At 49.9% G+C, this 12,508-nt stretch overlaps 2 protein-coding genes across 4 annotated transcripts in view; one reads left to right on the top strand and one right to left on the bottom strand.

Annotated features, from left to right (window-relative positions):
* The window catches only part of LENG1 (leukocyte receptor cluster member 1), a 35,588-nt gene extending 29,970 nt beyond the window's left edge, over positions 1-5,618 (top strand). The window contains exon 4 of the mRNA XM_033960649.1: positions 4,605-5,618. Coding sequence (XP_033816540.1) covers positions 4,605-4,854 — 250 coding nt within the window. The 3' untranslated portion in view covers positions 4,855-5,618. The remainder of the gene's footprint in view (positions 1-4,604) is intronic.
* Positions 5,391-12,508, bottom strand: part of CNOT3 (CCR4-NOT transcription complex subunit 3) — a 110,119-nt gene continuing 103,001 nt past the window's right edge. For all 3 annotated transcript variants that reach the window (XM_033960647.1, XM_033960646.1, XM_033960648.1), the window contains 2 exons: positions 6,634-6,759; positions 5,391-6,270 (listed from right to left, as the gene is read on the bottom strand). In XM_033960647.1, the coding sequence (XP_033816538.1) occupies positions 6,172-6,270; positions 6,634-6,759 (225 nt within the window). In that variant the 3' untranslated portion in view covers positions 5,391-6,171. The remainder of the gene's footprint in view (positions 6,271-6,633; positions 6,760-12,508) is intronic.

Below are 12,508 nucleotides of genomic sequence, written 5' to 3' on the forward strand. Positions count from 1 at the left end.
CAGCTGCCACATCAAGGACCAACTTTCTAAAGTACGCAGGTCTTGCTCCATAGCATCTTGTAGATTATGGCTGCATAGTTTGGCGTCATCAGCGAATAAGGTTACTTTGCCTTGAAGCCCTTGAGTCAAATCCCAAAATGGGAGGCTTGAGCAATTTGGCCGCCCATAAGAAGCGAAGCACATCAGGAATGGCAGTCAAACGCTGTCCTGCCAACAACCCACGAAAGGCTGTCTAGGCTGCAAGCTGAACCCAGAGAGAAGACCAAGCCAGTACCCTATCAAAGCCTTCCTGCAAGAACTCGAAGATGTTAGGAAGGGAAGCGCGAAGAGAGACCACTCCACGCACAGCACACCACTCCTCAAATATACGCCAAACCCACACATAAGCCCGAGAGGTGGAAAGCCTCTGGGACCCCAAGAGAGTAGATATCACTTTATCTGAATATCCTTTACCTAGGCGACCCCTTCCAAGAGCCAAGCTGTAAGACAGAAGGGACCCGGATCAAACATGGGAATGGGACCCTGCATCAGAAGGTCGTCCAAGAGAGGCAGAGAAAGAGGAACCGCCGCCAGATATCGCACTAGATCCTCATACCATCCGGAGCCTCCAGAATCACGAGACCCAGAAGGCAAATGATGCGGAGAACTCTGCCCACTAATGGCCACGGAGGGAACACATACAACAGTCCCTCCATTGACCATGGTTGAACCAGAGCATCCAGGCCCTCAGCCAGCCAGTCCCTTTGACGACTGAAGAAGTAGGGAAGTTTGGCATTGACACTCGGAGCCATCAGGGGCTGACCCCAAGACTGTACTATCAACTGAAAGGCCACCGGGCTTAGACATCACTCTCCAGGATCTAGCACGTGACGACTGAGGAAGTCCGCCTGAACATTCTCCACTCCAGCTATGTGAGAGGCTGAGATGTCCTGAAGGTGGGACTCTGGCTAGACCATGAGCAGAGCTGCCTCCTGTGCTACCTGAGTGCTCTTGGTGCCTCCCTGACGAACTCTGACCGACAAGAAGGAGCGGAAGGCTAACAGCGCCAGACGGACGGCTCTGGTGTCCAATACATTGACCGACCAGGACGCCTCCTCTGTTGACCAGGCACCCTGAGCTGAGTGACTTAGACACTGAGCCCCCCAACCGAGGAGACTGGCATCCGTGAGAAGCACCGTCCACTGTGGTTGATCCAAACTCAGCCCCTGAACAAGAGAGGTCTGGAGCCACCAACGAAGACTGCAGTGCGCTAAGCCTCGCAGAGGAACAGGGAGATCCGGAGCAGAACAAACTGAAAAGGACGTATGTGGGCCCACGCCCACCTCACTATGTCTAGGGAAGATGCCATCGACCCCAAGACTTGGAGGAAATACTGCGTCTTAGGACACCAGGACGCCATAAGAAGGTGAATCTGAGATAGCAAATTGCTTACCCGGGCCTCTGGAAGGAAGACCTTCCCCAAGGAGGCGTCGAACAGAACCCCAAGGTACTCCAAATGCTGAGATGGGATTAACCAACTCTTGGAAAGGTTGACCACCCAGCCCAGCGACTGGAGAAACTCCACCACCTGAGACGTAACCCGGGTGCTCTCCTGCAACGACTTCGTCCAAATCAACCAGTCGTTCAGGTAGGGATGCACCAAAATGCCTTCTGACCGCAAGGCTACCGCGATGACCACTATAACCTTGGTGAATGTCCGGCGAGCCGTGACCAGACCAAAGGGAAGCGCACAGAACAGATAGTGCTGACCAAAGATCGCAAAGCGACGGAAGCGCTGATTGGAGGTCCCAAATGGAAACATGCAAGTAGGCCTCTGTCAGATCGAGAGCCCTGCTGACCCCCTTCGAATCTAGGATGGGCCGAAAGTCCCTTCCTTCTTTGGTACCACAAAGTAAATTGAGTATCTGCCTGCGCCGCCCTCCAGAGGGGGCATCAGAACAACTGCTTTAAGATCAAGCAAGCGTTCAAGGGTCTGGTGAAAAACCTGCGTCTTCCATGCCATCTGACAAGGAGAGGCTAGAAAAGATCTGGCAAAGAGCAGGCAAACTCCAAAGCATAACCGTCCCGCACCACCTCCAGGACCCACTGATCGGAAATGATCGCAGCCCACTTGGGAAACAAGTTGCACAGCCGGTCACCCACTGGAACCGGCAGGGGGATTCCCAGCCCTCCGATGGGCCCCCTGAAAGGACTGCATGCGCTGAGCCATCCGACCCCAGGGAAAACCAGAACCCTGGAAAGAAGCAGCCCCACGCCCAGGGCGATACTTGCGAAATTCCCGCAGACACCCCCGGGCAGTGCCACCATGAGATGCTGGGCAGGCAAGGTCCTCAGGCAGATGGGTCTGAACCAACTTATCTAAGTCCTCTCCAAACAAAAACGACCCTCGAAAGGGAAATTTTGTAAGATTTTTAGTTTTGGATGCAGCATCCGCCGATCAAGCACAAAGCCACAAGGTACGGCGCAACCAATCCAAAAGCCATAGACTTCGCTGAAGTTTGCACCAAGTCATAAAGAGCATCCGAGAGGAACAAGGCAGCCATCTCAATCTTCGCCACCTCCTGATCCACTAAGGACCAGTCAATCACTTACAATTCAGGACACGTTCAGCCCACCGAAACACAGCGTGAGCCACTAGCCCCCCCCAAATAGCCGCCTGGACCCCCAAGGCAGAGACATCAAAATTCTACGTAAGAAGTGTCTCTAACTTAGGCTGCTCAGTCCCCGAGGGCAGAACTGCCCTCAACAGGGACGGTATGCTGCTTAGCAATCACGAGACCACCGCGTCCACCACTAGCGAAATTAAGGTAGCCCTATCCCCTTCTGGGATGGGACACCCACGAGCCATAGTGCGCGCCAACCAAAATGGCGCCCCCAGCTTATTCCATTGTGCCAGTATGATATCCCGAAAATCCAGATGCATAGGAAAAGAGTGGGAAACAGGGCGGACCCTCTGAAGTAGAGGGTCCCCCATATGCAGGGCCTCCGGTGGCGCATCTTCAAAAATGCGGCACCGAGACCTGCTAAATCAGGTCTAAAAGCTCATCCCTCTGAATAAAAGGTGCACCATGGACGCCTCCGCGCCGAAAGGCAGGAAACCCGACGCCCCGCTGCCAGCGCCTCTAGAGGATCCTGGAAGTCCTCCAAAGCATCCAGGTCCTCATCCACGCCAACACGCTTTTCTGACCACCAATCCGCAATCCAAGTCCCCCGAAGGCGCTTGGATGAGGGAGTAGGAAGAGGGGATGCCAAATGAAAAGAGGGAGGCAAAGCCACAGGGGGTGCGAAGGGAATCCTCCCTCAAAACCCCTCGGGCGCACATGGGACACCCAACTACATGAAAATAGGCTCTGCACAAAGAAAAAAAATTAAATTAGGGGAAAAAAACCCCAGGGGTCCCCAGGAACTCCCTGCCCCAGCAAGGGTCCCTGCTGAAACCTGCTCCTGTGTTTGCAATACAGGGGGGGAGGTCACCTGAGGTTGCAGACAAAATAGAAAGGGGACTGTCTGTTAAAATGGCGAAGATCCCACCAAAAATAACCCCTCCAGGGCCTTTAGTGGCTGGGAAGCCTGAACTGTCCCATCCGCTAAAGCAGGCAAACCAGCAAAAGCCGATAGAAAAATCAGATGAGAGGGAATCCTTTTACCCCTACCGTCGGTGGTTCAGGGAATCCCTCCGGAGGCAGTGAGAGAAGACCGGGTTGCCTCATTGCTTCCAGCCGACTCGCGAGGCACTAAGGCTGGGGAGCTCTGGACGCCTGCAGCTGCTGCCGACGGAGTTCCATGACCACACTGGCCCAAACCGTTGAGTTCAAACTGGCCGTGAGTGCCTTACATCTGGACCAAATTGTGTCCCACTCCCCCGTAGAAGGGCTCAATTGTTCCATATGCGACCTAGCTAGAAGAAAAGTGCTGGTTAGTGCAAAAATACAGTAAAACTCAGTAAATTGACAGGGAAGCAACCCTGCAGATCGGCACTACCTCAGGATTTTTTTTTTTACAGGACGGACTCCACAGGCTCTCAAAGCACTATGCCTTGCTTGATTTAGGGGACAAGGCTTACTGCTGAGGCTCCTCTAAAAAAAAATGTGGCGAGGTGGAGGAAGTGGGGGGAGGGACCCCACTCGAGACCTGTCGGGTTTGACACCCTCAAGGTCGGACAGACTCCCAAACAGGGCCCACTCAAGCTCTGTCCAGCCAAAAACAGGGACTAGAAACCCCTAAACAAATTCCAACAGCCCTACCAAGGGAGATGGGTACAGCTCACTCAACACCTGCTGGAGACTGATAGGAATAGGGGAAGGTATCCTTTATGTACTTATTCCACAGTTTTGTTTCAGTTTCCACCTGCTGGTCATGATGAGGTATATAACCCACTTGTAAAGATTAACCTCTTACTGGTCTGGAGAGTACTAAAGAAATCAAAGTTTTTGGGACCTTCAGTCAGGTTCTCACGTACAAGCAGCATCTTCAAGCTAGCCAGGCTCTGCTTAGGACTCTTCTGTAGCAGCAGAGGCTGTACAGGCCTCCTAGGAACAACAAATCTCTTTAGTACAGGATGTCAATTGTGGCCTAAAAACTGACTTAGCCTCTCTTCCCTGCAGCTCCACTGTGGTGGCCTCCATTGAACAGCTGAGAAGGGAACGGCTGAAAAGGGAAGCTGTGGAAAAAGAGCGGGCAGCAGCCCTGATGGACAGGAGGTCCAGGGAAAAACAGACCCCGGCTGCAAAAGAGACAGATGAGCGAAGGCTGAGTTACAACTCCCAGTTCCACCCACATCTGGCTCGCAAGCCTCGGATTCAACAGAAGGAACATCCCTGCCAAGGAGTAACATACAAACATGACTGCAGATAAAGGACAAATGGCCCATCCAGTACCAGACACCATCACTATTACTCTGGCTTTCAGGTTGAGGAATGGGCTAAAAAAGTCAAGACCGAGTATATGGTACTGGTTAGCTCTATTAAATCCACCTTCCCTTCCCAAAAGATACCAAGGATGGACTCTAAATCTTCCATTTCTGTCATTTTCTTAAGTAAGCAGATAGTAATTACTATCAAAGCAGATATAAAAGGAAGAGAGAAATTGTCTCTGTGCCAGCAGTATATGGGCATACAATTAGACAAATTCTGACTGAAGGCTAGCAATGCCAAAGCATACACAAGCAGCAAAGAAACAGGTCTTATCTTAAATATTAAGCAGGAAAACTTAGTCTGGTGCACCTATTTCTTTGCTTTGTGCCCTGCCAGCCTGAACCGGGTTATATGACAGAACACAATTTAGATGCAAAGACAAGACTGAGCAGAGGGGGAAACCATCTCCAGCTCTTGGGTAGTTTAGTAACAAAGCATTCACACCCACAGCTATAAATAAAAGACACCAGTCAGATCAACTTTTGCTTTTTCTTGCATGAGAAGACATCATATAAAACTATTTATTCATAAATATTTTCCAAAATGAAAATAGGTTACGAAAAATATTTTAAACCAGCTGTCCATACCACTAAATCTTTCGGTACAGAAACATCAGGAGGGAGGTGACGGGGCGAGAGAAGGAACCGAAAGAGACACTTTGTGTCGCTGCACCCGGTTTCTTAAAACAAATCCAGTAGCTGTAGGACCCAAAAAAATCTGGTTAAAAAAAATAGAACTTAAAAAAAAAATTTATATATATATATATTTATATATATTTAACAGAAATTCCAGGAAAAAGTGGCAGCCACCGAGCAAGGTCTTTAGGCACAGAGAGAAGAGACTTGTTTCTTCCCTCCCCAGGCCTGCCATCAGCGCACACAGCCTCTCCCCCTTCTTTCTCAGCTAAATGAGCTCATTAGAAAAGCCAGGGAGTTTCTCTTTAATAGTATTTGGTACAATTCTTTGTATTTTTTTTCCTTTTAATTCTTCCAAGGGACAGACAGAATGGGGATAGCACTGTGTCCATATCACACCCTCTGTTTAACGTCTCTGTGTTAAAACTGCATGCATTAAAGAGGGTTACTATGTCCAAATTCTTTTCTCATACTTCAGGTATCAGGTGGGTGGAACAAGCAGAGGAGATTCCATTTTGATTCTCTCCCTCTTCCCTTTGTCCCAGCCTCCACCCCTGTTTTTTCCTTTGCTTGCGGCTCCCGCATGGAACATTCCTGCTTGAGTGTGTGCTGGTTCCCAGTGGTCACTGCAAATCACGGTCCTCCAGGTAGCGATACTCAAAGGTGAATCCCTCCTTTTTCCTCTGGCCCCATTTCTCATAGTCAAAATAAATGTAGGTGCCCTGTGGAGAGAAGAGAGGAGTGTTAATAGCAGGGACCAAGTATATTTGACTCAGCATGGAACGCTACCTGCAAAGAGCAGACTCTCAGCAAACCAATTCCTGATACATGACCAGGAATGTCTGAAAGGCTCCGGCCAGTACTCCTAAACCAGTGTTTATCAACTTGGTCTTGGAATACCCCCCTTACCAGACAGGTTTTCAGGATATTCACAATGAATATGCATAAACTTGATTTGTATACACTGGCTCCATTATATGCAAATTTCTTTCATACATATTCATTGAGGATATCCTGAAAACCCGACTGGTAATGAGGTACGCCAGGATCGAGTTGAGAAACACTGTCCTAACACCACCTCTCACCTGCTCAAACTCATCTGTTATGGTCTTGGGCTCTTCATGTCGCTGGAACCACATCATGTATTTGGTGTGAAACCTCCAGGACTGCTTCTTCAGTGCCTTAGCTGCCAAATACTGTGCTTTTGTGCCCTGGAAGAGGAACAAGCTTCAAAACCTCATTTTAACAGATCATAAGCTCACTCCTGCCAAGGAAAAGCTTTACATACATCAAACACTGAGATGTGCTGCGTGTTTAACCAAAGACCTGCTCAGACACTTAGAATTATCCGAGGACAGCAGGAGGTGGACATCAGGTGCCGTCATCTGATGGTGCTAGGTTGGGCTGCTCTTCCTCAAAGCTCACCTAATGGAAAGCTTTATGAACATGTGCAGATCCTTCACTACTCCAATCTGCTTTGGTCTGCATGTGAAAGAAATAGTACATTTCTCTCCCCCCCCCCCCTTGCTTGCTCATTGCACCCCCTCCCCACAAAAAAATTAATTCATAAGGATATAGGCTTCAAGAAATGTCCTAGTGTGACAAAGAATAAAAACTACCCCTCATTTTGGGACACTAGTGATGTGGGAATGCACAGATTGAGGGGCATCAGATAGTGATATTTCCAAATGCCCTATTTCTTTAGCGCCTCTCCAGACCGGCAAAGTTCACTGACCTCCCTGACATTTTTTTTAGAGGTGCATCAGCAGTAAGCCTTGCCCCCTAATTCAAGCAAGGCATACTGCTTTGAGAGCCAGTGGAGTCTGTTCTGCGAAAAAAAAAATCCTGTAGTGCCAGCCTGAAGGGTTGTTTTCCCTTTAAATATGCTGTAAATCACTATTTTTTAACTAACCAGCACTTTTAGATAGATCGTGTATGGAGCAATTGAGCACTTCTCAGGGGAAGTTGTGCTCAATTTGGTCCAGACACAAGGCACTCATGGCTGGCCTGAAAACAGCTGTTCAGGCTGGTGTGATCATGGAGCCCTGTCGGCAGCTGCTGGTGTGCCACTAGTTCCTCGCACGTCGGCAGGGAGCAGTGTGAAAGCCTGGTCTTCCCCCAATGCCCACGGAGGAATTTCCTCTCAACTGTTTTCTTTCACAGCTGATGCCGGCTTGCCTGCTTTAGCAGCTGGGACAATTCAGGCTTCCCAACCACTACAGGCCCTGGAGGAGTTATTTTTGGCAGGAACTTCACCATTTTTATAGACAGGCCCTTCCATTTTGTCTGCAACCTCAGGTGACCTTCCCCCTGTATTGCAAACACAGGGCAGGTTTCTGCTGGGTCCCCTGCTGTGGCAGGGAATCCCATGGGACCCGCAGAGGGATTTTCCCCTGATTTAATTTTTGTTGTGTGCAAAGCCTATTTTCAGGCGACTGGGGTTCCCGCGTGCACCCAGGGGGTTTCAGGAGGGGGGGTTACCTCCACACCCCCTTTGGCTTTGCCTCCCTCTACTTTTTAGGCATCCCCTCTTCTTCCTCCCTTGTCCAAGCACCCGAGGGAGTCATGGGATGAGAATTTGTGGTCAGAGGAGTGTGTAAGCCTGAATGAGGTCCTAGAACCTTTTGAGGAGTTCCCGGATCCTTTTGAGGGGACGGCCGCTGGTGGTGGGGCATCGGGTTTCTCTCTTTTCTGGCGAAGAGTTATCTGTGATGTGCCCTTTTTTTTCAGAGGAATGAGCTGCCAGACCTGATTCAGCAGGTCTTGATGCTTAGTGTCAAAGAGGCACCACCGGAGACCCCCACGTGTGGGGGACCCTTTTAGAGGGATCCGCACTGCTTCCCGCTCTTGTTCTAATCTTCAGGATATTTGGGATCTCGTCCTGGTGCAGTGGAATACTCCGGAGGTGCCGTTTCGGTTTGCACGCACCATGGCTCATTTGTATCCCATCCCGGAGGGGGATAGGGCTACCTTGAAGTCGCCAGTGGTGAACGCAGTGGACTCGGCATTTGCTAAGCGGCATACCGTGCCTTTTGAGGGCAGTTCTGCCTTACGGGACCTCTAAGTTGGAGACCATTCTTAAACAGAATTTTGATGTCTCGGCCTTGGGGGTTCAGGCGACTATTTGTGGGGGGCTGGTGGCTCGCGCCGTTTTTCAGTGGGCCGAGCACGTCCTGGATTGCGAGTCTGACTAGTCCTTGGTGGATCAGGAGGTGGCAAAGATTGAGATGGCTGCCTCTTTCCTCTCGGATGCCCGTTATGACTTGGTGTGGACGTCTGGTTTTGGAGTGGCCAAGTGATTTTGGAGTACCTTGTGGCTTCGCGCTTGGTTGGCGGATGCCGCGTCCTAAACTGAGCTCACAAAATTTCCCTTTCGGGGGGTCCTTTTTATTTGGAGAAGATTTGGATAAGATGGTTCAGACTCTGATGGACTCTAAAGTGCCCCACCTGCCTGAGGACCGTGCCTGCCCGGAGGCTTGGTGTGGCACTGCCCGGGGGCATCTGCAGGAGTTCTGCCACTTCCGCCCTGGGTGTGGGGATGCTACTTTTCCAGCTTCGGGATTTTCCCGTGGTCGTTTCTATCAGCACATGCAGTCCTTTCGGGGGGCCCCGCCTGGGGGCTGGGACTCCCTCCGCCGGTTACCCCGCTGCCCATCTTGCCCAATGACTCCTTGGTTCCGGTAGGTGCCCGGCTACATGAGATTTTCCCCCCAAAGTGGCCGTGATCACGTCCAATCAGTGGGTCCTGGAAGTGGTGCGAGACGAATATGCTCTGGAGTTTGCTCGCTCTCTGCCAGATCATTTTCTAGCTTCTCCGTGTCAGGCAGCATTGAAGATGCAGGCCGTTTGCCAGACCCTTCAACACTTGCTAGATCTGAAAGCAGTTGTTCCAGTACCCCCTCAGGAGTGTGGCACCATCAGGTACTCAATTTCCTTTGTGGTGCCCAAGAAGGATTTGAAAGAGGTCAATAGGGCTCTCCAAGTTCCGTCCTTCCGCATGGAAACTCTGTGGTCTGTGATTCTGGCAGTTCAGCCAGGGGAGTATCTGACTTCTCTCGCTCTGCCGGCCTACTTGCCTGTTCCAAGTCAGGCCTCCCATCAGCGTTTCCTTTGCTTTGTGATCTTGGGTCCGCACTATCAGTTCTGTGCGCTTCCTTTTGGTCTGGCCACGGCACCCCAGACGTTCTGGTGGTCGTCACAGTGGCTTTGCGGACAGAGGGCATTCTGGTGCATCTCTACCTGGATGACTGGTTGATTCGGGCAAAGTTGTTTCAGGAGAGCACCCAGGTTAAGGCTCGGGTATTGGTGTTCCTGCAGTCGCTGGGGTGGATGGTCATCCTTTCCAAAAGTTGGTTGGCCCCATCTCAGCGTCTGGAGTACCTTGGGGTTCTAGTCGACATCTCCTTGGGGAAGGTCTTCCTCCCAGAGGCCCAGGTAAGCAATTTGCAATCTCAGATTTGTCTGCTTATAGCGTCCTGGTGTCCTCGGGCGCAGGATTTCCTCCACGTTGGGGTAGATGGCGGCTTCCCTAAATGTTGTGAGATGGGCTCGGGCCCACATGCGTCCTCTTCAGTATGCTCTGTTTCGGAAGTGGTTGCCCCAGAGCCTCAGTATAGATCACCCTGTTTCTTTGCAGGGCTTGGCTCGCTCCAGTCTTCTTTGGTGGTTCCAGACCTCCCATCTTGTTCAAAGGATGAGTCTGGATCAGCCACAGTGGACAGTGCTTCTCATGGATGCCAGTCTTCTGTGTTAGGGAGCTCAGTGTCTGGATCACTCAGCTTAGGCCACCTGGTCCACGGAGGAGGTGACCTGGTCTATCAATGTTCTGGAGACCAGAGCCATCCGTCTGGCGCTGTTATCCTTCCACTTCTTCTTGACGGGCAAATCGGACCAGGTTCTGACAGACAATGCCACTGCGGTGACCTATGTCAATTGTCAGGGGGGTACCAAGAGCACTCAGATGGCACAGGAGGTGGCTCTGCTCATGGTCTGGGCAGAGTCTCACCTTCAGATCATCTCGGCTAGAGAATGACATGGGGACCGTTTACCGCAGCAAACCGTGGTCACTGCAGTAAATCCGCAAGAATGGAGATATTTGTAACTGGTTTACCGCAGGAATGGGGACAACACCTTTCACCATCCTGCAGGAATCGGGGATAAGACCATTTACCGCCCCGTGGGAGCGGTGAAAAATCTTTCTCCTGTGGTAAAAAAAAATTGCACCCGTGTCAGACTCAGCATCTCCTCTTGCGCCTATTTTATCTTCAGGAGCCAGCCATGCCATGATTAATAATAATAATAACAGTTATATACCGCAATACCGTGAAGTTCTATGCGGTTTACAAAAGATTAAGAGAAGGTACAAAATGATTGAACATAGGAGAGGAGAGCGAGAGAGGGTAAAAGGTCTAGAAAGCCGATACTGAGGAGAGGGAGAAGTACGGGTCAATTGTCTAGATACAACAGGAACAGATATGTCTTTAGGCGCTTCCTGAATTCCATGTAAGTGGGGGGGAGAGCAATTGTTCTAGGTCTTTACCCCATAATGCTGCTTGGTGTGAGAGGAGATGTTCATGGTGTTTTTTCAGTTTACAACCTCTAACTGGGGGGGAAACGAAGTTCGAATATGAGCTTCTCTTGTGTCTGTTGGTGGGGAAGGAAAAAAGGTCTGTTAAGTATTTGGGGGCTAGTCCATACAGTACTTTAAAGCAGAGGCAGGCGAACTTAAACTTTACACGTGCTTCCGTTAGTAGCCAGTACAACCGCCGGTAATAAGGTATCACATGATCGAATTTCTTCAGCCCAAAGATAAGTCTGACCGCTGCATTTTGCATTAGTTGTAAGCGTCGCATATTCATTTGGGGGATAGCTAAGTAGGCGATGTTGCAATAGTCAAGTTGACTTAGTATGAGGGATTGCACCAGGATTCTGAATGCTGACATATCAAAATATGATTTAACGGATCTGAGTTTCCAGAGAGTGAAAAAACCTTTTCTGATTAAGGAGTCCACCTAGTCTTTCAAGGTTAGGCATTGATCCAGAGTTATACCCAATATCTTCATGGACTGAATAGAGTAACTAAGTTCATTGATGCATAGTGGGGTTTTGGTGTCAAGTGGGTGAGGAGAGGCAATGAAGAATTTCGTGTTTTCTGGATTAAGTTTGAGCTTGAAGTCTGTCATCCATTGCTCCATCACTTTTATAGCTTCTGATGCCTTGGGTATGGTTTCCAAGATAGAGTTAGCAAATGGAATAGTTTTATCCCCAGTTGGGACAGAAGGAACCCAAAACCAAAGACTTAGGGCTCTCTCTCTGACTAGGGGGCAGTTGCTCTAGTTGCACTCCCCTAACACTATTCCTGTCATATGTGACTGCAATATTCTGTTAGCTTGATTTTTCTGTGTAGCATCCTGTCGTAATTTTCACTTTTCTTGATATTGGAGGGGATATTTGTGAGGGGGAGGAGAAGGGAGACAAGGGTTTTGCTGATCCTTGCTCTGATTTATAAAATGACAATTAGACAGAATATTGTTTCTTTTTATACTTTAATAAAACTAAGTTCAGAATAAATTCATAACTATTTGAGGCTTGTGCGGATGGGATCTGACAGTTGGTGGGGACGGGGACCGAGCTCGCAGGAATGGGGACTGAGCTCACAGGAACGGGGCGGGGACTGAGCTCATTCTCTAATCTCGGCCTCCCACATAGCCGGAGTGGAGAATGTTCAAGTGGACTTTCTCAGTCGTCACGTGGTATGCGGATCTGGTGTGGCATCTGGTGTTGGATCCTCTTCCTCTTTTGCTTGATCTTCTGACTCAGGGCCCCATTCCCATGTTCGATCCGGGTCCATTTTTGTCTTACAACTTGGCTCTTGAAAGGGGATGCCTAGGTAAGAAGGGATATTCAGATAAAGTGATCTCTACCCTCTTGGGGTCCCGGAGATTTTCCACATCTCGGGCT

Source organism: Geotrypetes seraphini, chromosome 10 (genome assembly GCF_902459505.1).
Source record: "Geotrypetes seraphini chromosome 10, aGeoSer1.1, whole genome shotgun sequence".
Classification (NCBI taxonomy): Eukaryota; Metazoa; Chordata; class Amphibia; order Gymnophiona; family Dermophiidae; genus Geotrypetes; species Geotrypetes seraphini.